This window comes from Zootoca vivipara, chromosome 13, assembly GCF_963506605.1.
Source record: "Zootoca vivipara chromosome 13, rZooViv1.1, whole genome shotgun sequence".
NCBI lineage: Eukaryota > Metazoa > Chordata > Lepidosauria > Squamata > Lacertidae > Zootoca > Zootoca vivipara.
Genome location: NC_083288.1, coordinates 33,989,262 through 34,015,881, shown reverse-complemented (window position 1 = coordinate 34,015,881; position 26,620 = coordinate 33,989,262). Strand labels below are relative to the sequence as shown.

The following is a 26,620-nucleotide window of genomic DNA, read 5'->3' as shown; positions in this document are numbered from 1 at the left end:
CCCTCCTTCTCCTTCTCCTCCTCTCCCTCACCCTGCTGGTGCTGCCCATTCTTGGCTTCCCCGCCCCAATTATTTGTTTCATTTTAACTGTTGCTTTTGCAGCAGCAGAAATAGACTCTTCTCTCCACCTCCTTTCTTCCTTGCTTGTGAGAAAGGGACAAGGAGGACATCCTTCCGTGGAGTGAGACCTTCTGGGCAAGGTGGAGGAGAAAAGGGCCTGTGACACTGCTGCTTGAAGCTCTGCTTTGTTATAAGAATTTAAGGTCTCAAATATATAAATTAAATGTTCATACATTTACAAGGCAAACACATACGTAAGTATATAAACTACGTGTCTGAAATGGTACAGGAGAGCAATCCTGAAACCATTTTGACTCTCCCAAGTTGACCTCAAATGTTTCTCTGCAAGGAGGAAGGAAATGAGAAAGCCTCTCTCTTTAGGGCGTCTTTGTGTGTGAATAGGGAGAGCCTGTGACCTGGATTCTGGAATTAAAGTATTTACCATCACAAAAGAATGGCTGGGCTGCCCAAGTAAAGCAATCAGTGACCATTGTAAGGTATCCTGGCAGACAGGATTTCTGTTGTAGGCTGCCTCTTTCTGTGATGTATGTATGATTTTGAGCTACAGGGTGGGCAATTTCAAAACTCTATCTAAAGGGCTTGCGCACCATTGTTCTGGGACCCTCCTGCCTCCTGTGTGTGGTTGTGAGCACCCTGTTGCAACAGTTTAATAGCAATCAGGCTTACTAGCTGCTTTGCTTCTCAATATTCTCTGGTTGGCCTCTGTTATTTTCTCCTACTGATAGGGAACCCACTTAAGGACTCTATACAGGCTGTTGGATGCCCCATAAGGGAAAAGGAGCAGGTTTTTTCTACAGCAGCTTGAAATACGTTACAAATCTAAAGTCTTTGGCAATTTACTGTAAACTGTTAGCTTATTTTCAGCAAGACTGATAGCTGGTTCAGCTGGCAGGCAGGAGGCCCAGCAGCCAATCCAAGTAAAGAGGGCGTCAGTTTTGTTTTGTTTGGGGTTTTTTTAAAAAACAATTTGCACCCCCTGCTCTTATTCTCTGAGACAATGGTCTCATTCTCTCTCATGACTGGCCCTGCGACAGTGTGCAAAACCCACAAACACCCAACATTTTGGAGGTGAAAATAGCGAGGAGCTTGTAGCATCTCATTTGTCATGGAAAAGACCAGGTCAGGGATCTCCTGGCAAAAGTTCCCGAAAAGACCACCAACTGCCTGAAGGAACTTTTATTATTATTATTATTATTATTATTATTATTATTATTATTATTATTGCTGGGTGATGTTCAACTAAGTTTAACTCAGTGTACGTCTGGTTACATGACATAGCTTAGTCACACTCACTAATTTCAGTAGGTCCTCTGAGTGGAACTCGCTTGAATATCACCCGCCGTAATTATTTCTAGTAGTAACAAGTCACCTTTTGTCACCTTTATTTTTGTTTGGTTTCAGCAAGCTAACTTGCAAACTGCCTCAGATATCTAGGGGTAGATAAAGTGTAATTATAAATTGTAGAAAGAAAGAAAGAAAGAAAGAAAGAAAGAAAGAAAGAAAGAAAGAAAGAAAGAAAGAAAGAAAGAAAGAAAGAAAGAGAAGCCTGGCACAAGCGATCTGATTGCTTCTGTGCTTTACATGCTCTCCCCGCCCTTCCTTTCCTCAGCCCTCAGGGGACCATGGTGGGAACTTCATGCTCCAGGGACCCCCTTTTCTGCCAAAGCAGCTAGTCATCAAACTACCGCCCCTTTTGGGCTGCCTGTTGGGCCTCACTCTGCCTGGCTGCCCAGGGGGATGGATTGGTGTGCAAGTGGGGCTGGCTGCAGGGAGGCGATGGTATCCGCTCTGCGTTACCTGTTTTTGCTGCGGCTCGGTTGGTTGGGAGCAGCCACTGGAGTGCCGGGAGAGCTAACCAATGTCCAGGCCACAGGTGGGTCCCAAAGATGGGGGAGGATGGTGGAAGACAAGAGACCGAGGTTGATGGGGATGGATTTCAGATATAGTGGTGGGCGGGCAGGCGAGGAGGACCACCAAGGTAGCAGTAACAAAGAGTGCCTCTGAGGATGTGCAGAATGCTGTTTCCTGACCACAGCCGGTAGCATCTGGGAGTAGTAAGCAGGCAAGCTTCCAGCTGGTAACTGGAAAGGTCTATGGTGCCTGAATTTGCTTGTTTTCATCCTCCTTTCCTTTTGCTATTGTGTCTTCCAAATTGCAAGCCTGTGTCATTTATTTAAATATTTGCGCTATAAAAAGCCTTAGGTGATCATTGTCACCATTTATCACAGGAAGGCATCAGATCAGAGATTCTGTTGTTAAAGCAAGTAATCAGCTGTGTGGAGCTGTGATGTTGCTCATGAGGCTAGGAAAGGGAAAGTTGACATGGCTTGACGTTTGCCAGCATGGGCAACAGAGGCGGGAGGAGAAGGTATTGTTGATCTGGGGAATGTCCCTTCATACTTTATGGCTGGGAGAGGGCCTGTTGCGATGTTGGCATCTTGCTCATGAAACACCCAGCCAAGGAAGTCTACCTGGTACCTTCCCTGCTGAGTTTTAGGAGGGAGGTTAAGGCCCTGCCATTTGCCTGAACTCTGAGTCACTTTAATGAGCTTGAATGAAAGGTTGGACAGAGATGACACAGGTGGTTTTACAGGGCCGGCCCAAAACATTTCATTGCCTGAGACTAAGCAGCTTTGAATTGAATTGAATTTATTCTTATGGTCACAGACCAGCTTACAAAATCAGAAGAATCATAAAACACAAAGATAATACACTAAAATTTATGCAGCAGGAAAACTACACACATATATATGTATACAGCAGCATTTAAAATGTATAAATTGGAACTGGGACACTAAAATATAGCCTAAATATTACCATTTGGGGTCTTATTCATTGTGGTAGCACCGCTTGTTTTCTGAGCTTTATGGCTGCTGCACAGAATTTGGCCACTTTTAGCGTAATCTCAGGGTCCGTATCTTCTACAAGGAGTTTAAGACACTGGAATTCGTTTAAAGAATTTTGTATGACCGGGGAAATGAAAGCCTGGCGTATGTCATTATAAAAACGGCAGCATAATAAAACGTGAGAGGCAGATTCTACCTCTGGCAGGCCGCAGGGGCAGATTCGTTCCGCATATGGTTACCTGCGAATCTTCCCTGCAATAAGGCAGATGGCAATACATTAAATCTGGCAAGGGTAAATGCTCATCTATATTTAGGTATTTGTAATTTTATCAAATACTTTGCTGGGGGAAATCCTCTCCCATTGTCCTTTATAGCTGGATGTTTATTCATCTTGCTCACATGGCGTTGGAGTTCCACATCCCAAACTCATTGGCGAATGATTGCTCTTGCTTTCTCGTATCCTGCAGCTAACAAAGCCTGAGGCGAGAATCCCAAATCTCTTAGCTTTTCATACAGTGTGGCTTTCCATTTGGATTGTAAGGAGTCCAGAAGGGTTAGGGGTGCCAACCCAACAGGGGAAAAATGAGTTTTAGCCAGTAGTGAATCTTCAAAATCCATATCTGGGCGCTGACCGGGATTTGCCCAACCTCCAGGTGGACACACAGGAGACTAAGCAGTAAATGGTTCCTCTGCCTCTACCACCTATCCGCCCAAGTCAAGGCCAACCAAGCTTAAAATTCTACAAGCCCTTCTACCTGCTGGTAAAGATTACAACAAATTAAATATCTAACCATTTGCTGATTTTTCATGTCACCCAGAACCAGCTGTCTGAGACAGCCATCTCACTCTCTCTACCTGGCCCCAAATAAAGTGGCCCCAAATGCCACTTTATCAGCTGTTTCTTTCCTATTTAAATGACTGTTTTGCTTGTTGTTTTATTGCTGCTTTAAGATTTTTAAGAATTAATTTTCACTGTCTTAAAAGCTTGCTGGTGCTATGCGTGTTTTAGCTGGCTGTATATATTAAAGATGGTGGTTGTTTGCTCAAACTGTAAGCTTATCAATTTGGAAACGTTTTAAGTTGAAAAGTGTGTAAGAAAGGAATAACAAAAAATGAAATGCTTGATGTTTTCCTCCCAAATCCCAGAGACCCAGGCCGTTCTTCTGCCCTGCACTTTTAACCACACACTGGCTTCTGACGATTTGAATCTGACTTGGCTTGGTCCGTCTGGGAAGGAATTATCGTATGTGCATGTCAAGTATAACCACTCAGAGGTAAATCTGGGTGAAAAGTGGAGTCTGTTCATTTACAACATCTCCAGGCAATATGGCATGTGGTTTACCTGCAGCTGGAATGGCATCTCGGGAAAGAAGCACACACTCACATGGACAGGTGAGTAGGTATGGTGAGGGGAAATTAAACTGAGTTTGCATATTGTCTTTTTGGTGCCTAATGAAGACCTTCCTTTGCCAATAAGCCTTTTAAACAGAGATCTTTCCCAGTCTGTATCTGAATTGGAATTTGGGAGGAAGTTGTGGGATATTAAATCAATCAATCATTCAATCAATCATCAATACTGCCACTAATAATGATGGTGAACCAACCTAACTTGCACTTTCTGAAACAATTCATGAACTGAAACACAACCGTCCTTTGAAATTTACACTTCTCAAAATATCACAATACTTTTCTCCGGCCAAGTATTGAGAAGTGTGCATTAAAATGCATGCATTAGTGAAAATAACCTTAAAATTTGCATTATGTTTGGGGATATTGCTTTGCAAAAATGTGCGTGTTAAGAGAAAATTGCTGGTGAGGTTTTTTTTGTTTTTAATGTATTTTTTGGTGTGATGTGGAAATATGGAGAACTGAACTTAAGACTGGCAGAATGAGAAACTGAGAGAAACCGAAACTGGCAGATTCACTCATCTCTACCAGTGAGCAGTTAAGATGGCGGTAAAAAGCTGAAACCAAACTCTACGGATGCGATTATTATTACCATCGCTGCCACCACTGTAATTTGGAGGACGCATTCATATATATGTCGCTCTAAGAATGGCCAGGCCCCCATGGCTGACAAACAGTGCAGCAATCTGTACCTGCTGCAGTTGCTCATTTACTTGACACAGAACCCCTGAATGCTATGCTGGAGAAACTGGTACAATTGGAGGATATGTGACACACAATCACACTACATGGAGGGAGGGGAGCTGCAGTCCACTAGACCTCTAACTGGAAGCAAGATGGGCTGGTTCGGCCGGAGTGAGCACAGCATAATGTGGGGTGGGGTAGACAAGAGTGGGCAGATTGTCTGGGCTGAGAAAAAATGGGCTCATCTGGGTCTATTTACTACAGGTGATGATGATGGTGGCGGCGATAAAGACCCTGAGGACATTGAAGAGGAAGTGAAAGACAGCAAGAGAGATGCTGGTTCGGGTAGTAACAGCACCTTTTATTCACCACTAGCCTGTGAGATCACGCCCAAGTTATATTTCTACATTTCACTAGGAAATTGGGCAAGGGGTGGATTATTCCTTCCCCCACCTCATAAAGGCCTGGTGGGCTGTGGCTAAAGTACACCTACATTTGTGGGAAAGGACTTCCAGGACTGTACGTTTCTAGGCTTTCCCCCCTGTTTGGTTCCTGGTAGTTTTACTGAGGCTTTGGGGTATGGGTGTGCTTGTGAATGGGCTTTTAATGACAAAATTCTGGGTCCAAGGTCAGTGAGCGTAGGGACAGGAGAGCCAATTGGTGGGGTACAATCCAAGGGCTCAGATAGGGCTGCTCCATGGGGGAGGGTGGGGCAGAACTGGGGGAACTGACCCAGACCCCCTGGGCGTTGGGGGACCCTGCAACCGGCACTGGTGGCCATGGCTAGCAGCCTCAAACCCCGGCTGGCCCTTCTGCCTCCTTCGCACCTGACTCTCCACCACCTTCCTTTTTGGAGCAAGGGAGGGAGAAGAGAGACAGAGGAATGGCAGAGGTGGGAGAGGAAGTGGTGAATACAACACAGCAGGTTGTATCCACCTAAGTTCTACTCCTCTGAAAATCAATACCCACTGAAAACAATAGATCTAAGGTAGTTATTACATATACCTCCCCCAACTGACTGGTTTGCCCTAGCCACTCTGGGTGCCTTCCAATAAAGGTAAAGGGACCCCTGACCATTAGGTCCAGTCACAGATGACTCTGGGGTTGTGGCGCTCATCTCGCTTTACTGGCCGAGGGAGCCGGCATACAGCTTCCAGGTCATGTGGCCAGCATGACTAAGCCGCTTCTGGCGAACCAGAGCAGCGCACGGAAACGGCGTTTACCTTCCCGCCGGAGCGGTACCTATTTATCTACTTGCACTTTTTGGCGTGCTTTCGAACTGCTAGGTTGGCAGGAGCAGGGACCGAACAACGGGAGCTCACCCCGTCAAGGGGATTCGAACCGCTGACCTTCTGATTGGCAAGCCCTAGGTTCCGTGGTTTAACCCACAGCGCCACCCGCGTCCCTTCCAATAGCAAGACAGAAAAACATCAAACATAAAAAGCTTCCTAATACCTGTACACGGCTGCCTTCAGATGTATTGGGAAAGTCCTATAGTTGCTTATCTCCTTGACATCTGATGGGAGGGGGTTCCACAGGGCAGGCACCACTACCGAGGCAGTCCTCTGCCTGGTCCCCTGTAACTTGTAGTGAGGGAACTTCCAGAAGGCCCTGGGAGCTGGACCTCAGTATACAAATAGCAGACAGGTCTTGCAGAGCCTGCCCCATTAAAAGTCCACGAGTACTTGGTAACCCTTCAAATTGGGGGGGGGGTGGACAGGGAGGAAAGTTTTAGGGCTTCCGGTTGACCACGCCATCTTGCTCAGACGGGGGTCCGCACAGCGGAGCGGACCTCGGCGCTTCAGAGGTGGAGGGAATCGTTCCAGCGAAGCGAAACCTCCTTAAAAGCCCCAAATCGAGCTTTTTGGGGACAGATTTTGCCTGGCGGCGCCAAAAGCGGGCTCTCTCCTCCCCGGATCGGCTTTGTTTAAGCCCCCGAGAGCGAGGAGGTGAACCGCGGCGGACAGGCTGACATTGCTGCTCTGAGAGTGCGAAGCTGCGAGTCTGGGAAGTGGAGGTGGCCAATTCTTCAAAGAACATTTAGCAAATGAATAGACTGTGAGTAATTTGGATTCTTTGGAATGTAAATTAAGGCAACAATTTGGACCTGGGAGAGAGGGGAAAAGAGGAAGCCACCCCCCCCCCTACGGTAACATAAGAGACAGTAAACAGAAACCCGAAGCCGTAAACAGAAGATTTCAACTTAAAAGGATTCCTCAAAGGCATCAAAGAGAATCTCCCCTAAATGCAGGGTAAAAGGGGAGAGAGACTGTGGTTGTGATTGCCCTGCAGAAAGAAGTTAAGACTAAGAAAGACCTTTCTGTTCCTCGGGAGCCGGCAGCCCAGACAATCCAGTAAGTTGATCAGGATTTATAGTTAAATTCTATTTCTATCTTTATTTCTGGACTTTTTGGAAATTCTTTTTTGGTTTATATACTTTTGAAATGTGAGTTCGAACTTTATTTTTAAGAATGCAGCCAGCTTGTTAAAATGGAGTCGAGAAAATAGACTGCGATTATATTCCACCCCATGTGACAAGTTTTGACCTTGACAGGACTGAACTATGTCAACAAAAAGGTACCCGCCTGAGTTTCAGCGGACTGTTTTGACCTTAATGTGGGAAGCAAGAATAGAACTATGTCAAGAGGAGACACAACGGCAAGTGTTACAGAAACAATTCCAGATGATGATGGCAGAATATGATTTCTTAGAAGATGAAGCTTTTGAAACTGAAGAAGACGAATGTGAGAATGACAATGATGAGGACTGTGATGACTTAACACAAAATGAAGCCCATCACGAAAAAAATGATGATTTTACTCTACAAAAAGTTGGATGGAGTGCCTCCCCTTCGAGGGGGGCACGATTGGACTTACTGGAACTCCAGAATGACCACAGGGAAGAAGGAAAAATTAAGCAGAGAAGAGAAGAAGCTCAGGGGTCTGATATGGAGGCCTGGATGGCAAAAGACTGTAAACAGGGGGTGGGGTGAAGGGAAAGTGAAGTTGTGATTGTAAGGATGGGTTAATAGGACTATAACTGGACTGCTGACTATGGAACTTGCTGGATTGGTGGGGTGGAGCCAGTACTCGGGGGGGTGTAAGGTTAGTTTGGGAATAATTATAGGTTTAAAAAGTGAATTGATTCTGGAAAAAGGTGAAAATATGGAGGCCTATAGAGGGGTAAAAATTAGGCACGGGAAGAAAAAATGGGAGTTTGATTTCTCAGTGAGTGGACAATAGGCGAAAATGATAATAGTTAGTTTAAAAGTGGTATAAGATATAAAGGTGTATGTTATAAAATATGAACTATGAAACTGTTGAAGATGATAAATAAGGGAGGAAAACCGGGGAAGGGGGGAGGGTGGGGAAGCCCACAAAATATGGTTTAACAATTATGAATTTAACAATTATGATGAATTTTTTTTTGTCTTTTTTCCTTTTTGTCTTTTTTTTTTCTTCTCTTTTTTCTCTTTTTCTCTTTTTGTATTTTCTTTTTTTTTGGTATGACAATAGATGGTTGGATGGATGAACTCCTGCGTACTGCCCTGGTTCACTGGAGCTCCCTGGTGGCAGGGGGGGGCTTCGGGGGCAGGGGAGGGGGAGGAGGACAGAAACCCAATCATAAAATGGACCACTTCTGACTGTTCACCTGCGTGGGATACTTCGGTGGCAGGGGAGGACCCATGGAGGGGGGTGGGAAGAAGGTGGAAAAGGTGTATATGTATGTACCATCTTTTGTAATTTGTAAAATCAATAAAAATTATGTTTTAAAAAAAAAAAAGGAAAGTTTTTGCCTGGCACCTTTCAATTGGTCAATATTAACTTCAGTGAGAGTGGATAGGAAGCAGTTAGTGTGTAGCTTGCTCTGTCAGTTCCTTCTCAGCTCTGGACCAAGGAAGGACCATGTAGCTCTACATCCTGTTGGAACTTGGGAGTACCCAACTCCCACCCTGCTCAGAGACTGAGATGGTTTTCTTCCTCTCTGACAGCAGTGGCACCCAGGGCCTTGCATTCCTTCGATTGGTCCTTACAAGCCTAATAGCAGACGTGCCACTGTGTGGCTCTCTCCCAAAGTTTCACAAGCTGGTGTTGGGTAATGCCTGGTGCTTTTCAGCTGAAGGGTTTTGCAAAACCCAAGATGATGGCATCTGGGCAGACATATTCAGTTTACATATTGCTTCCTTAAAAATGTATTGCTAAGGCTTACCACTCTGTATCGATTTTTTGGGGGGGGCAGAATTTAAAAATCATTTCTGAAATTTCGGAAAACATCAGTCGTTAAAAAATATTTTAAAATGGCAAAAAACTGTGTTTCAGCTCAACTTCTCACTACCCTCTTCCCGTAGGGCGCCAGGCCGACTCCCCACATCCTGCAAATGGTATGGAATCTTTTCCCTGTGATGCCCCAATACCCAGGAACTGGACCAATGGGACACTCCTCTGGATTCAGCATGATTCAATGGGCAAAAAGACTGTGCTGGTGACCGTGGCGTTGTGGCGCTCCATCACTAACCACTTGCTGTTGATGAGGACCAATGGCATCATTCTGGTGCTGCCATCGGTGACACCCGCAGATTCTGGGAACTACACCTGTCAGTGGAAGGATCAGGCCCTCCATTTTCAGCTGGAGGTGGCAGCAAAGCCAGGTGGGCAAAGGCGAACAGGGGTACAAGTTTGCATGCATTTGAAATGTGGATTGTCTTTGAAAAGTCCAAATCTCCAGTTTCAGTGCAATGTTGATGAAGTTTTTAAAAATAAACACCACTATGGAATATTTACTTTGAAATATGGGGGCGGCGGGATCTAAATACCGTGTTTCTCATATTATAAGACATGTCTTATATTTATTTTTTCCTCAAAAAAACACACTATGGCTTATTTTCAAGGGATGTCTTATTTTTTTCCTCCTCCTCCTGCCGCGGCTGGCATTGCTGCTGCGCCTATCACTATGTCTTATTTTCGGGGTATGGCTTATATTCCTTGAATGCTTAAAAATCCTGCTATGGCTTATTTTATGGGTATGTCTTAAAATATGAGAAACAGGGTACATACATACACTAATAGAAAGCCTCAAAGGGCTCGTCCACACTTCCCTTTTGTCCCATGTTTGTCCCGTGATTTCCAGGCATGGGTCCGAGAGATTTTTCTTTTATCCCACCACTTCACCCGGGAAAACTCTGTTTACTGCTGAATGGCAATCAGATGTCAATGTGCAGAAAACTCAATTGATGTTTGTTCTGATTCAACAGTAAACAGTGACTTTTTTCCGGGGGAAGTGGCAGGACAAAAGAAAAACGTCTCGGACCCATGCCTGGAAATCACAGGACAAACCTAAGTGTGGATGAGCCCCAAGTTCTGCAATGGAAAAAGTTCTGCAACCAAAATAAATAATAATTCCATATTTGCATACTTACTAGCTTACAAACTCTCCCTCCCTCTGGTGTGTGCAGCAATGTGCTGTTGCGACTTGAAACACAGTGGTGGGACAGGGGGAATGGCATTGCTGCGTTTCAGTCATTGATGCTTCCTGCAACACATGTATGTATTACCTAAGAACAGAGTAAGCCTGCTTCATGCTTCAGAAATACCATATTTCCTTGAATGCAATGTGCACCTTTTTTGGACAATTTATGTCACAAAAATTAGGGCGCACATTAGTTGTGATGGCACATTTGCATTCGCCAGAAAATACTTTTTGGGTTGCAAGGCTTTGAAAATTGAGGTGCACGTTAGATTCGATGCTGCATTAGATTCACGCAAATACGGTATTGGTTCTACCGTATCCATCTACAGATTTAAACTGACAGTTGAATCAATTGAAACTCATAGGGTGAATCACTAAAATTGAGTTGCAGCCGTAATAAAGACATGCATATAAATAGAGATTCCAGTTAATTGTTTTCTTTCTTCCTCCCCCACAAGCTGCTTGGCTGCAATTAGGAGCCCAGCACTGGATAATCTGGACTGTGGCCTTGGTACATATGATTGCTTGCCTTGGTTGCCTTTTCTGTTTCCTGCGGCTCCGGCGAGGTAAGTACAGGAACAAAGGCAAGATCAAGCACAGAAGGGAATGGCCAAATTCTTCCTGCAACTCATCTTGTAGCCTAACCGTAATTCTTCCGATGTAAATTGTGACACACACACACACACACACACGTGTGTGTGTGTGTGTGTGTGTGTGTGTGTGTGTGTGTGTGTATTCTGCCCTTTTAAGCAGCAAGTTGACCTAACATTAACTTCATGCTGAGAGGGTTTACCCTGGAAAGGGGCTGAGGAACTAAATGTGGAATGGTTGCTGTGGCAGGTGTCATTACAGTGGGCAGCTTGTAAAAGGATTGTGTGGTGGTAGATTGTAAAAGGATTGTGTGGTGGTAGATTGTGACTCTTGTGTGATTGTTAATATTCTGTTAATCTGAAATGAAATTTGAATTACTGTATCTTTTTTAAAAACAACAACAACATAATGGTGCAAGAATGGGGAGCCTGCCCCTATGTCTCCAAACCTCCCTTGTCTGTCCAGTCTCTTCCTAACAACAACACACATCCCCTCCTTTCTCTAGGTCCTATTGATTTTCCTCCTGACAAACTGGCCATATGAAATTGGGGTGGCTAGTCTGTAGGCAGTATCTGGCCCCTGAAAAGCATTCTAGTGCTCCCAAGATTTATCATTTTAAAATAAATAAACTCTTGAGCACTCTTACACATCCCTCACTGTATTCTCCCAATTTTGTTTGTTAGTTTGTTTTAAAAAAATGTTTTTACTGACTGGTCCTATAAACCCCTTACTGTGATGCCAAAGGTTTTTTTGTGGCTCCCCTTCCTGCTTTGTCTATTACAGTATCTTAAATTTTATTATTATTATTATTATTATTATTATTATTATTATTATACTGAATTTAGTATTATTAATTATACAGTGGTTTAAAACACTGCAGAATTATGTGTCAGGAAAGTCTTTTGCAAGACAGCATTGAACTGCTGTTTCCACCCTGCCCACGCCTGCACTTTAGTCACACCCTCTTTGACATGCGGCCTTTAGGGCGTTAACCATAGGTCAACGCAGTCCTCAAGCCAAAAAAAGTTAGGCACCTTTGGTACAACACTTACACTGTTTATTAGCAGACTAAAACTGTTGGCTCCCTTTGAAGAATATTTGCAAACAGCAGTTCAGCTACAGTAAAATAAGAGCTCTCCAGTGACAACCCAGCTTATTTGATGTTATTAATGTGGCGCTGTGGGTTAAACCACAGAGTCTAGGGCTTGCTGATCAGAAGGTTGGTGGTTCGAATCCCTGCAATGGGGTGAGTTCCTGTTGCTCGGTCCCAGCTCCTGCCCACCTAGCAGTTCGAAAGCACATCAAAGTGCAAGTAGATAAATAGGTACCGCTACAGCGGGAAGGTAAACGGCGTTTCCGTGCGCTGCTCTGGTTCACCAGAAGCAGCTTTGTCATGCTGGCCACATGACCCAGAAGCTGTCTGCGGACAAATGCTGGCTCCCTCGGCCTATAGAGCGAGATGAGCGCCGCAACCCCAGAGTCAGACACGACTGGACCTGATGGTCAGGGGGCCCTTTACCTTTACCTAATACGCCACAGTGGCTGGAGGGGAAAGGATTTTTTTATTTAGTGTGTTCCCCTTGTATCCTTCTCATTTCAGCCATTCGTGTTCGTAGGCAGATGAAGCTGAGGGGTCCCGTCCGGAGGTAAGTAGTGGTATAGGGATTAGGGAAGAGTGTAAGAGCATTAGTAGGCAGGCCACGGGTAATAAATAACCTGCAGAGGGAGAATCTGGGAGGTTGGTATCTCTCCCCGCAAGACAGCACTGGAGAAGAGGGGATCTCTGTGGAACCAGAGGTGAGATGTAGGGTATGGGAAGAATAAACGAGGGCCGGATTCAGACCTTTAGAGGCCCCGAACCCTGAAAAGATTATGGTGCTCCCCTGTGTTATTCAAAATGAAAGCAAATACTAGACCATAAAATAAAAAATTAAAACACATATTGCAATACACAGCAGGATCTGATTTCTTCGCAACATTTCCATCTACTTTAGAAGGGTGCCCCCTGGTTTAGGTTGGGATTAGTCATAAAAAGAGGACAGGGAAAGAGTATGTAAGTGAAGTGTAAGGAAGTCTAACAAAGTTCTGTTTTATCGCATGAGGACTGCTTCAATGTTTTATTGAAATATCAAATGTCAAAGTCCTTTTAAAAAAAACCCACACCCAATTTATTTTGTGTGTGTCTGTGTCCCTGCTTTGCTGGTACCCTAAATGCATGCCTAGGGCTTATTCACACTTGCATTTCCTCAACTCTTGCTAGGTGTGACCTGTGATTTAAAGCTCTTTGTTTGAGTGCCCCCCCCCTTGTTGTTGTTGCTCCAGAGCAAATGGATGTTTGCTCTGAGTTTCAAAGAGCAGGGTTTTGTAGGGAAAACTCTGGGCAAAAACAAACCAAAACACAAAATGCCCAAACACAGAGCGTTAAAGCACAGATTTCTGCCTGGCAAGAGTGGAGCAAAAAGAAAAGTGATGAAGAAGTCCTTAGTCTGCCTATTGGGTAATCTTGTCCTCGACGAAGCATCTCTGGGATGCTGGGGTGGGAGGTGGCACATTCTGTCTGAGGGTAATGGGCATCTGAAACCTTGGATCCATCTCTTGCATTGGCTGTGGTGCCAGGTGACTCCACCTACTTGCATATATATTTTTATTCTGGGCCTTTTCCTTATCCATCAACATACTTTCCCAAGGCCCAGTAGTTCCGTCTGGTAATTGTAGACTCCAGACGTAATATGTTGCGTTTGTTTTAGGGGTGGCTTTGGTGGCGCTGTGGGTTAAACCACTGAGCCTAGGGCTTGCTGATCAGAAAGTCAGCGGTTCGAATCCCTGTGACGGGGTGAGCTCCCATTGCTCGGTCCCAGCTCCTGCCAACCTAGCAGTTCGAAAGCACGTCAAAATGCAAGTAGATAAATAGGAACCGCTACAGCGGGAAGGTAAACGGCGTTTCCGTGTTCGCCAGAAGTGGCTTTGTCATGCTGGCCACATGACCTGGAAGCTGTACGCCGGCTCCCTCGGCCAATAATGCGAGATGAGCGCTGCAACCCGAGTCAGTCACGACTGGACCTAATGGTCAGGGGTCCCTTTACCTTTACCTTGGAAGGTTAATGGTTATTAACTTCACTTGCATGTGAAAGCCAGCTGTGTTGCCTTTGGGGACCCTTTTGCTCATTCTGCTATGTGGGAGCTCTGGACATTTGCCCTGAGCCCTACCCTGATGCCATGTCCAGCCATTTTTGCCACCAGATGTTCCACTGGGTTCTCCATGGGAAGATCAGACTTCCATGGGGATCTCAGCTGCATTCCTAGCACATTGATGGTGGTACCCAACAATCTTTTCCAAGTGAAGTTCACAGAATCTGGTGCAAAGCCTGTGTTCTCAGTTTATACATTTACTGCTTGCTCATGGTTTTTTTTTAAAAAATAAAACATATCTCCTGCCTTTGGGCCCAATAAGGATTTTCGAGGCAACATGCATTGAATTCATAGTTTGGTGTCGTTCGTTATTTTACGGTTCTCTGGTTTCTAGAAGGTACTTCTGTGCCAAGAGGAACAGGCCACATGCTTCCAATGGGGTTCTGGTGGTGCCCTCAGCAAATGAAGATGGTGAGTTAATGACTTACTACCTTAACCCCGCCCACTTCATTCCTTGAGCTTCTGGGCAGGGATCCATCTTCTTGTGAGGGAAAGTAGACGTGGTGCCAGGTTCCAGCACAACATTCTTTGACTTATTTTTTTAATCATTTTTCCCCCCCAATACAAAGTTACCGGTATAAAAATCCATATATATCACCATATACAGCAGGGGTCAGCAAACTTTTTCAGCAGTCCACTGTTCCTCAGACCTTGTGGGGGGCCGAGCTATATTTTGAAAAATAATATGAATGAATTCCTATGCCCCACAAATAACCCAAAGATGCATTTTAAATAAAAGGGCACATTCTACTCATGTAAAAACATGCTGATTCCCGGACCGTCCGCAGGCCGGATTTAGAAGGCAATTGGGCCGCATCCAGTCCCTGGGCCTTAGTTTGGGGACCCCAATATACAGTGATTTCTCTGAATCTCAGGACTCCCCCCCCACCCCCTCCCTAGAGCCCCATTTTAAACAATTTAAACTGCACCTTCTTCCAAACTCTTAACTTTTATATCAATCCATATTGTCCATGGTAATGGTTACACTACAAGTGAAATCAAAATCCTGCCACTGTTTCCATCTGCTTACAGTGATCTCTTAGATAGCTTATAACCCCCCCCCCATTCTTTTGTAAAGTTCTTGTCCTCTTGGTTCCTGAGTTTTCCAGTCAGCTTTGCCATTTCGGCATAGTCCAACAGCTTGGTTTGCCATTCCTCTCTGGTAGGGACCTCGTCTTGTTTCCATCTCTGGGCTAGTAGCATCCAAGCGGCTGTTGTTCCATACATAAAAAGTCTTTTCTGGTCTTTTGGGATGTCTTTGACTTATTAATCAATTAATTATTGCTACTACTGTTCAGAGACAGTAGAGATGGAGCTTGTGTTTTACCCTCACCCTCCCACAGTCCGTGAGCAGGTGGATGCCTTCTCCTACGAGAATGTGTTGCCAGACGCGGGTCCAAGGCGTGGCTGTCAGCTGCTTCAGAAAGGAAAGATCCTACCCAATACCACCAACATGGAAGGTACCGTATGTTTGGGGCGGGGGAAGAGGTCGAAGGTTGCATGTAGTTAGAGGAGAAACAGAATTATGAAGGAGGAGGGAACATTTGCATAAGGTGCATAGATCATGGAATGGCTACTAGGGGATGGGAAAATAATTTAGTTCCGTTCATATCTGCATGAGAATCTACCTAACCTGCACTTTCTGAAACAACACATAAACCAGAATGCAAGATATGAGGTTTGAAATATGCATTTCTCTGAATTTTGCAGGAAAGTCTCCTACTAAACAAATGTGTGCAAAATGTGTGTATTAGAGGAAATGAGACATCGAGATGCATATATCTGTGAAAAATGTGTATATTAGGAAAAATGCACACTAAAATACTAATGAATTTACAGGAGGGCTTTTAAAAAGGAAATTCACAAACTGATGCAGAAGTGCAGCAAAATGAGCCTAAGATGGGAAAACAAAATCAACAGATTTGTTCATTCCTAGAGGTGATACTGAATGACATCACAGGGCAAATCTAAAAGTGTTGTTTATAATCGGAATTTATTTTCCCCTTGATTAAAGAATGTGCTTTTGTGACTGTACTAGATTGCCCTTCACCAACTTGGTGTCTTCCAAATATTTAGACTATACGCTCTCATCAACCCTCTAGGGCAGGCATCCCCAAACTTCGGCCCTCCAGATGTTTTGGACTACAATTCCCATCATCCCTGACCACTGGTCCTCTTAGCTAGGGATCATGGGAGTTGTAGGCCAAAACATCTGGAGGGCCGCAGTTTGGGGATGCCTGCTCTAGGGTGATCTACAGGCACAAAAATGCATTCTTTAATCAAGGGAGGAATGGTTATGTTTTGATTCGCATAATGTTTCAGAAAGTGCATGCTTGATAGATTTGGGTGTAAATGCAGAATGAATCAAGTTTCTCCTAATTGTGAATTGAAGTCAGAACACAGGAGACAGAATTGGAGCCAAATTATATTGAAGTTTGATACGGGTTTTCTTCAGTTACGCATAAAGTAGGGATGGGAGATTGGGGGTGGTGTCTTATTTAAAGCAGAAAATGTTTGTGCACGCAGAGGATTCTCATGGGGCCAAAATGGCAAGAGGGGAGGGTTCAGCACCTCCCACCCACATACCCCATTTGTGCTTCAAATCCCACATTGGTGCTTGACGTCTGATTGGAGCAAATGTATTTTTTTAAATAACAGGCCTGCTACCATCATGCATAATTTGGTAGTGGGTTCAGGGCATGAAGCTAGTGTCACTAAGGTCACTGCAAGGAGTTCAAGCATAGCAGGAGCGAAACAAATGGAGGTGTTTTCAGACACAAGGCTTAAACAGAAATGGCTCCAAGCATGAGGCCATCTGAGGTGGAAGATTTGGCTGCCCTTAAATAGGGCAGAGTGGTGCAGGCAGATGTGGTCCACAGAGCATCGTATACTCAAATCTTCTCATGAGCCCCGTTGAAATGAACATTGTCATTCAGATGTGTTCTGGAGGTTTTTGAGCACTTACAAATTTCCTGTAACGGCGAGGGAAACGTACAGCCATAGTTACCGCAAGTGTGAAGAAAAACCACCTGTGGGAGGCCTTCTCAAAATGCAGAAGTTTTAGCACAGGAAACACATAAAACTGTTTGAAGAGAAAGGAAAAGGACCCACTTCCTCCTCATTTAAGATGAAGATTGCCACGGGGAGCATCTTGCCTCTGCCTGTAGTGTGCAAGGGGCAGGACATGGAGGCTTTGCACATACACAATACACAGTGTGGGGAAAGGGCCAGCCCACAGCAACACCAAGCTGAGCTCTTGATGGCAAGGGTGGCAGCGTGCACAGCAAGCTCTACATGCTGGGCCAAAGTGGGGCACAATGCATGGCTGCACAACTGGCCACAGCAGCTTGAGGCTCTTTCACACCATCCCACAGCTGTGATGCTGTGTTGCTCACTTTCACATTCAGAGCACAGTTTTGCAAGGGGGTGGTTGTGGGTGGAAGAGGGAAGGAACTTTGGTCCAATTCACAGAAATAGCAGATGATGCAGTAACCCTCCTCCTGGACTGTTCTGCATCATACAGTCTCATGGTTGAATGAATGCCCATCGGGGAGGAAAACCCTGCACACATAAAATTAGCACAACGGGAGGGAAGCTAATGCCAGAGCTCTTCTCCCTGGCAGGCTAGTTGTCTATGTGCAGGGATGTTGTCCCCACCACTTAATCAGATTTAATAATGCAGCCCCCCACTTGCACACTTGGGGAACAGGTTTTTACCACCTCATCCAAGCCTTTGTCTTAACATGCTGGTGAAGCAGCACCCAACATTATTGAAACCTACCCATCACCCAGTTTTGGGTCACCTAATTGCCAGGTGGCCATTATTTGGAAGAAATAGTTTTGCAGGCTGAGACTGACCTGCAGACTGGAGATTACCTACCTGTCCTAAATATTTATGGAGTCAACTACAGCAGTGCAGTGATTTCAGATGAGTACAGTAATAGCGGTTTTTATGTACATCTCTCTCTCCTCTCACTCACCAGATGAAGATGAAGAAGAATATGAACATCCGGACAGTGAAACAGAGCTCAAGTCAGATGGTATATGGTGTGGGGGAATTGGGATGAACTTGTGTGACTGCCATGCATTGCGGTCAACTGGGTGCCGAACAAACCCTTTGCTGATTAATTCAGATGGGCTGAATAAATATGGCGGAGGCTACAGGTGGCTTACTTACTATGCGCCTGGTAGGAAACAGCATGTTGCTTGAGAGGGACAGCATAAGAGGATGCCAAAAGTAGAGGGGCTGCTACAGATCCACATCCTTCTGTACCTGCCATGACACATACATAGGGAAAGTGCAGGTTGTAGGCATGGGTTTTGAACTCAGAAACAGCACAGACCCCTGAGCCTGTTTGTGATGCCCACGTAGCTATGACAAGGTCCCCCATATGCTGCACTGTATTGGGGAACTTGGTCTAGTTAGAGCGTATGACGCACAACCCAAATAAGCAGAGGATCCACGGTCACCAAGTGACTGGTGGTTGCTGGGTACTGTGTGACTGGAAGCAAAGTGGGTTGGTGGAGTGGGAGAAAGCACAGCTTTGGGAGAACATAACATAAATTGGGGTATGGGAGAGAACAGGGCACAGTAGGCAGAGAGAATGGGTGGGCCTAGTCATCCAAATATATATTTTTTGCTTCAGATGATGACAACTATGAGAACACCCAGGAAGAAGTGAAACGGGGAGATGCGGCTTTGAACGGTAAACATTCCTTTCCTTACTTTCAACTCATCAGTCTCCCACATTTTACAGTATTAGCACATGGAGATAGCCGAAACCTTTCAGCATCTCAGGGAGGTGAGGAGGACTCTCTCTTCAGCTGCCCAAGCATGCTGGCCTTTGTTGGAGCAGGTGGGGGTGACTGTAGTGATTTGTAGACATAGCTGCCGAAAACTTGGCAGCTATGTTTGTAGAGTTGCTTCATAATGTAATAGAGTTTTATGGAGAATTAGGAGTCGTGTGTGTGTGTGTGAGTGAGAGAGAGAGAAATGCCCAGTGACATAGCTGTCCAGATCTCCCTTTTTTAAAGGGAAATTCCCTTATGCTGAATAGGATTCCTCGTGAGAAAAGGGAAAACTTGACAGCTATGCCTAGTGAGGAAGACCTGGAATAAGTGAATCCTGGATTTCAGAGGAGGTAAAGCAGACTGATCACAGGAGCACTACCTTGGGAGTCCTTTCTCAGTGCAGAGAGGAAACTGCATCTCCCTGCATGGGCAGCTCATTCTGGAATGTAACAGGCAGAAGGAGGGTCATGGCCTGGGCGGAAAGGGGGTTGATTTGGGAAAGGCCCAGGTTAAGAGGTCTGATGTGCTGCAGTGGCAGAGGAGGAGGTGTGCAGGGGATGCGGGCCGTCCCGGGTGTCATCACTGAGAGGGGTGGGTGACAAAATGACAAATATATGAGTTAATAATAATAGGGCTCACGAAACTTTTTAGTTCAGTCAACAATGCAACGAAACACAGCTGGCACTGAGCGCCACACCGCACTTTACCACAGGGCCTGCAGTGTGCCCAAGCCATGCATCTCTCCTGGGAGTGACGTGATGGCTTGGGTGCCTGTAGACTCCATGCTGCCTGAAACGGCAGGGTGGAGCTTGCATATGCCCTCCACCTCTCCCTCAACTGCCCTGCGGCTGAGGAAGAGGCTGCGGAGAGGCTCCATGCAGTGTGCCCAACCCCCGGCTGCAGGCCGAATGGGCCGGACCCGGCACCCGAGTGGCTAGCTACACTGCTGGTGGGCCGGATTAGTTGGAGGTCCGGTCCTCATATCTGATCTAGTAATAATAATATTTTATAATAAGAATGATTTATTATTTATACCCCACCCATCTGGCTGGGTTTCCCAGGACTTTGAGTTGGGGGCTGTGTGTTGGTGACTGTGTGAGGTCAAATTTCCCTTCTGTATAAAAATGTGGAAGGGGCTAGAATGGGTGGGCTACTGTGCATTTCCACAATTCAGGGGAAATATCTATCTCTAATTATATCTCTTGAGCAATTGCATTCCGCCCCGCCCCCATCCAAATACTGTACAATGGTTCCAAATATATAATTCTCACTTTAAAGATATTGAGCGTTGGTGAGATGCCCAGAATGACAAAATGAGTCTACTAACAGTATGTGAACCACAGCAACCATGTAGGCCTTGTTTTGTAAACTGCCCTATAAGAAATCAGACTATCGGCCTACCTCAGCCTTTGCCATAACACAGAGGCAGAGCATTCGCTTCCCAAGCAGAAGGCCCTGGGTTCAATCTCCAAGCAAGCCTGGGTGAGACCCCCTCCATGAAACACTGCCAATCAGTGTAGGTAATACTGAACTAGATGGACCAATGGTCTGACTCAATGTAAGGCAGCTTCCTATGTTCTTGTTCCAGCTTATTGCCCTGCAGAATGGTTAGGACTTCAACTTCCATCAGTTGGCCACTAATGGGGGATGTAGTCCAAAACATCTGAAGGTCAACAGGTTGACAAAAGCTGATGTATTCCTAGACACTGCAGTGTGACAGCACAACGACACTTTCCCCCCTGGCGCCATTGGGCCCACCCTCACTTAAATATAGTGCACCCACCTCACAGAGCACCAATTCCATGAATTCCCACAAACTCCCGCAGATTATCTTGTGGGGGATTTGTGTGAGGGAAAACTTAATAATTTGGAGTCTCGGGCAGGATTTGATCAAATAAACAATAAAGATTTTATTTAACACAGGAAGTTTATGACACAAGTGGGTAAAACATAGGATACTTCAGATTATAATGTTACTTCACTTCAGTGCTTTCTAAGTTGTTGCACCACAGCTGTTGCCGCTTAACACTTTGGTGGTGCTTCCTGTCAGTTACACACCCCTTAGACCAGTGTTTCCCAACCTTGTGCCTCCAGCTGTTTTCAGACTACAATTCCCATCATTCCTGACCACTGGTCTTGCTAGCTAGGGATGATGGGAGTTGTAGTCCAAAAACATCTGGAGGCACAAGGTTGGGAAACACTGCCTTAGACAACCCTACTCCTGAGGTACTCCAAGGAACACTCAAGGGATCACCACACCCCTCTTAACTGGTTCGGGAGTCTTCTCTTTTCATAGAAGAATCTCTCCCCTCTTGCCTGGAATGAGACCTAAGTAGACTGTATCTTTCCAGCTTCTACCTCTCCTGGTTTAGCCTCAGCCTCCCAGTTAATTCCTGGCCTGTTACTCTTACAGGACACCACACACTGTCCTTCACCCTAAGCTCAGAGACTACTTTCTCTAGCTTGTGATATATTCCTCAGAGTGGATGTTTCTACCCAGAACCAAATCTCTCTCTCCTCTCCCTCCCTATCTCCCTCCCTCCCAACCTCTATCCCAACCTACAAACTGTCTCTCAAAATCTTCTCCTTTTCAACTCCCCCTCCTGGAACCCCGGCCAACCATAAGCTGCTGTTCGGGGAAAAGAAAAAGAAAACACTTGGTGAACCAACCTGCCCAGCAAAAACAAACTTTTCCATCACATGCAGCAGCTAGCAGAAGCTCCCCAGGCTCTCAAGAAGAGGCTCTTCCAGGACATGTTGCTATTTTGGGAGCCTCCTTAAAGTGAAGGTTTCAGCAACTGGACCTGGGGGTTTCTGCATGCGACACATGTGTGCTCTCAGCCACTGAGCTATGGTTCTCCTTTCCCCATGTGCCAGACTTCATTAAGCAACAGCCGCTGTTCTTCCATCCACAGGTGTATCACTTTATGAAAACAGAAAGGACGAGACCAAATCCGGCTCCCAGAAGTGGGGCTCAGGTATTTGGAAGTGCGGTGAGCTATCCATGCGGGGTGAGGGGTGGGCCATGTCAGTCTGTTTACCTGATCTTCTCACCAACTGCTTCCTTGTGACCCACAGCTGACCCATTGTATGCAAACAATACTCAGCAGTCCGTGAAGAACCTGGTCAAAGATCCACTTGCTGAAGGTGCGGGATCTGGGTGTGGAAGCAGAATACAGTGTGTGTGTATGTATGTATGTGTGTGTATATATATATATATATATATATATATATATATATATATATATATATATATATATATATGAATGAAAAAGACCAACTGTTTAGAAAATCCAGTATCCTTCATTCAAGATACACTCTTCCTTAAAGGAGGCTGTCTGTACAATTCCGGAATTATTCAATATATTGATCAGAACCTGGAAATACTGGGGACTGAAGCTGGAACCTTCCAAATGCAGAGTCTCTAATCTAAGGGAAGTCGGTGCTAACTTGCAGAATTTTGCTGAGAAATGTGGAAGGGCACATGATTGCCGCAGTAGCATTTCCTCCATTGACTCAGCAGACTGCTCTTGTTGTTGATTACTGCTTGCCATAGCCACCTCTTTTAGCTATATTGCCTGTAGTAACTGCAATCCAAGTGATACCAGCAAATTGCCACGGGGACACCGTGAACTTTCTCCCTTCCTTTCCTTTCTAGCATGGCTGTTGCCCTGAGTAAAAGCTGCCTGGGAGGATTTGGAGAATTTGCCCCATAAAAATAACACCCTCAGTATATTTGCAAGCACAACCCACTGCCATTCAATTCCTCTGGTGGTGTTCAGTCTTTCTGTGTTTCCCCCACACAGATAGTGAGAACTATGAGAACTTGGAAGAAGAGCTTTCTGTTTCCCCTGGTGCAGCCCGACTTATAGCAGGTATTGGATAGGAGCTTGGAGAGGGCAAAGAATGAGAGCCTCTTTCCTGAATCCTCCAAATAATAATAATAATAATAATGATAATACAGTAATAATATTAATAATTATTTTGTATCCTGCCCTCCCCAGCCGAGGCCGGGCTCAGAGTGGCTAACATCATAAAAACAACACAATAAGCATAAAAACAGACATCATTTAATTAAAATACATCTTAATACATACAATGTATGGTGTTCTACTGTCTTTCTACATTTAACAAAGACCTATCTGTGAGCTGGATGTCTTGGACTAGGTTCTGAAGTTGCTACCGTAGTCCCTGACACACTTTGTACATTGGTGTTGTTTTTACCTTTTTAAAACTTTGCTTAATATGAAGCATGATTCTAAGTATATTTACTCATAAATAAGGCCTTCTAAGTTCAATGGGGTTTACTTTTTCCAAGCAGGTATGCATAGGGCTGCAGCCTTAAGATGACTTCCGCATAAAGTTAAGAGTGAAAAGCAGATACAAAATAAGAAAATAGATGGCCATTTGCCAGTGGTATTGATTTTTTCAGTTTCCTTGTCGGACTGTTAGCACTGTTGGGGGACTACATAGCCCCAGTTCAAACAGAGTGTAGCAATTACAAATGGGGCTTGATCAATGCTGAATACATGGGCACAATGACTTCTGTAGAGGCAGCCTGATATGACACTGGCCATTGGTATCTCTCTCTGTCCCCCAGGTTTACGCAGGCAGCTGGCCTTGGACCCCTATGTGGACAAGCAGGATGGATGCAGCGAGGCATCTACAGGTAAACATTAAAAAACAGTTCCTCCTGCTAGTTAAACTACAGCTTTGTTTAGCTGTCGTCCTACTTGGCATAATTTATTCAGTCCCACTTGTGACATTTCTGCTGCCCCTTCAGGCTCCCAGTCCTATGAAGAGATGAATGGGTCCTTGTGCCCCACTTCAAGCAAGCTTCTCCACCTTCCTACCAACATAAGCAATGAGGAAGGTGAGTGCCATTTCCAATAATGCCCCGGAATGCCCCAATAATATTCTCTGGGGCGCTGCGGGAAATTCAAAATGGTGATTCACAGTCACATGCCACCCAACCAATCAGTGCCAATGGGACAGAACTCCTGTGAGCGACTTAAGAGGGAAATAGAATCTAGCAGTTTGGAAAGGAAAACTCCCAGGATCTCCAGACAGGGTTAGCATCAGGGATAGGAGAGCTGATGCCCAAGTTTTCCAGCTTTGTTTTTCATATATTCAGTGCTGTTGGTCAGCAGACGTTAGGAACAACCTCTGAGGATTGCTCCTCCAAGCAAAATGGGAGATGCCATTTTCTAATCCCTATTATACCAGTTGATTAGAGCAGCTGGGCACATGACCGGAAGAAATCCAGCAGGTCAAGTTTTCCTAATCATTCTCCTTATAAATTAGGGAAAGCTACACCTGTTGGGGTTTTTTATAGTCAGTCTTTAAAAAAATGTTTGGCCAACTATCCTCAGTCCCATAGGCCCCTGTTTAAGGAATTGGAATTCAGGGTCGCTTCATCTCTGACCAGCCCCCCTGCTCCTTGCAGATGCTGATTCCTATGAAAATATGGAGAGCCCCAACAGTGTCAGTTCACGGAAGGAAGGCAACATGGATTCATGTGGAGAAGGTAGGTGGATGGTTGTGCTCTAGGAGAGTTGGGACACTTTCACTAGGCATTGCCCATGCATTTTCAAGTCTGTTTTTCCATCCACAGGTCTAGAAGCTTGTATTTATATAAAGGGCCTTTTTTCAGTCAGAACTCACTGTAACTCAGTTCTGGCACCTCTCAGGTGGGCCCCACAGCCATTATAAGAGAACAAGGGGGGGTGTTCATGGTGAGTTCTGGCCAGGGCTGGCCCTAAGGCAAGGCTGGGTGGCGCAATGCACCAGGGGGGGGCGCCGCGCTGCTGCGCGCTACGCCTGCCAGATAGCCGCACTGGGAAACGGGGCGGGGGGGGGCGCCAGAGGGATCTTCGCACCAGGACGCCAGATATGCTTAAGACTGGCCTGGTTATGGCACCTCTTTTTCTAGAAAAATAGCACACACACACTTAAATAGAAGTTGAGACTCTCAAATTGCTGACTTCAATAATAGCAACTTCCACATTTGCATAGAATTCATACAAGAAGTCCTGCTCAGATTTAGACCAGGACCCAGGATTTATCTAAACTCTGCTTTCCTTTGTTTCTTTCACAGGCACTGCCTTTGGTATCCCACGGCAACATCACTCCATACCTTTCGGGGTTGATCTTAGAGGGGGGATGCTGTGCTCAGACTAGAACTAGCCCAAGGCGTTGGGGAGGCAGGCTCAGGAACTTGAACCTTCGGCAATTCCTTCCCTCTCTCAGCCAGGACGCAATGTTTCTACCAAGAAACTGGGACCACACAAACTATTCTTCATGTCTCGGCACTCCGGATCCTCTTGGAGCAGAGGAGTGAGGGGTGCTTCCAGAATGCTAGAAAAGCGGGTCTGGAGATCGGATTCCTGGGTTGGATTTCCACGACTAGGAGCAGTATGGAGTCCTACACATCTGAAATGGAAGCAGAAAGACTGAGCTGGAGATATGCAAGCACATTTTTTTAAAGAGTTGAAAGTAAAGAGAGTGGAAGAAACACACCTTTCTTTTGCTCCACAATTGTTACCTCCAGCCAAACTTTGAAACAATACAAAAGCTGATTTTGTGGGTGTACTAGAGTGGTTAGGCTGATGTGGGTCTGCACACACTCATTTTTAGCCAGATGTAGATATTTCCTCAGAGAATCAAGCTCCGGAGCAATTGGTCCTTCTTTCCAGAAGCCAGTTGTGCAGAGTCCTGACTGTCAAGCCCTTGTGACAATCATGAAGGTACCGCCTTCCTTTCAACCCAACTGGCTGTGCAGAGTGCTAATTGGCTGGCCCCTACAATGATTACAAAACCACACTCTCCTACCCTTGTCAAGCTGTCCAATGCATCATCTGTTTGAGACTTGGTGTATTGGTTACGAATAGTCCAACATTTCAAAATCCTGTAAGCAGTGTTTATCCATATGGCTCAATTTTTATTATTATTATTGCACACTATTACAATGGATGTTGCCCCAGAGTAGGACAAAAGACACTGCTACCTGTAGAGGTAGTTCCACCAGAGCAGAAAAAAAGACACTGTCCGTGTTTCTCCGAAAATAAGACACCGTCTTATATTTATTTTTCCTCAAAAAACCACACGACGGCTTATTTTCAGGGGATGTATTATTTTTTAATTACATGTCCAGCCTAGCCTCTTCCTTGGCGCCCTCCAGAACTACGCCTATCACTATGTCTTGTTTTCAGGGTGTGGCTTATATTGCACAAACGCTTAGAAATCCTGCTACGGCTTATTTTATGGGTATGTCTTATTTTCGGAGAAACAGCGTATATCTGAATGTAGCCTTCCATGGACAAAAGTGGAACGAGCACATACAATGAGCAACCTCTCTTTCAAACCACCTTCAGCTCAGGGGGGGGAGGGGAGAGATGACGACAACAACACACAATTGTCTGTTTCTAGCCTTGATTCACCATTGATTTCATTGTGAGTTAGTGTATACTTGTATTTTCATATGGGGAAAGGTAGGCATTGTCGGGGGTGGGTGCTTTGTGTCTCACATCTTACTTTGCCATTTCTCCTGCTGCCATATCCTATGA

The 26,620-nt window shown here is 45.3% G+C and overlaps 1 protein-coding gene across 1 annotated transcript; it reads left to right on the top strand.

The window, feature by feature from the left end:
- The first annotated feature begins 1,804 nt into the window (after positions 1–1,804).
- CD19 (CD19 molecule) lies at positions 1,805–26,620 on the top strand. Its single transcript, XM_035136734.2, has 17 exons — positions 1,805–1,954; positions 4,074–4,319; positions 5,283–5,396; positions 9,367–9,666; positions 10,943–11,050; positions 12,676–12,721; positions 14,599–14,675; positions 15,608–15,724; positions 18,248–18,304; positions 18,911–18,970; positions 21,971–22,033; positions 22,134–22,202; positions 22,862–22,930; positions 23,656–23,724; positions 23,839–23,928; positions 24,502–24,582; positions 25,153–26,620. The coding sequence occupies exons 1-17, from the start codon at positions 1,858–1,860 to the stop codon at positions 25,233–25,235; spliced, it is 1,746 nt and encodes a 581-aa protein (XP_034992625.2). The 5' UTR covers positions 1,805–1,857; the 3' UTR covers positions 25,236–26,620.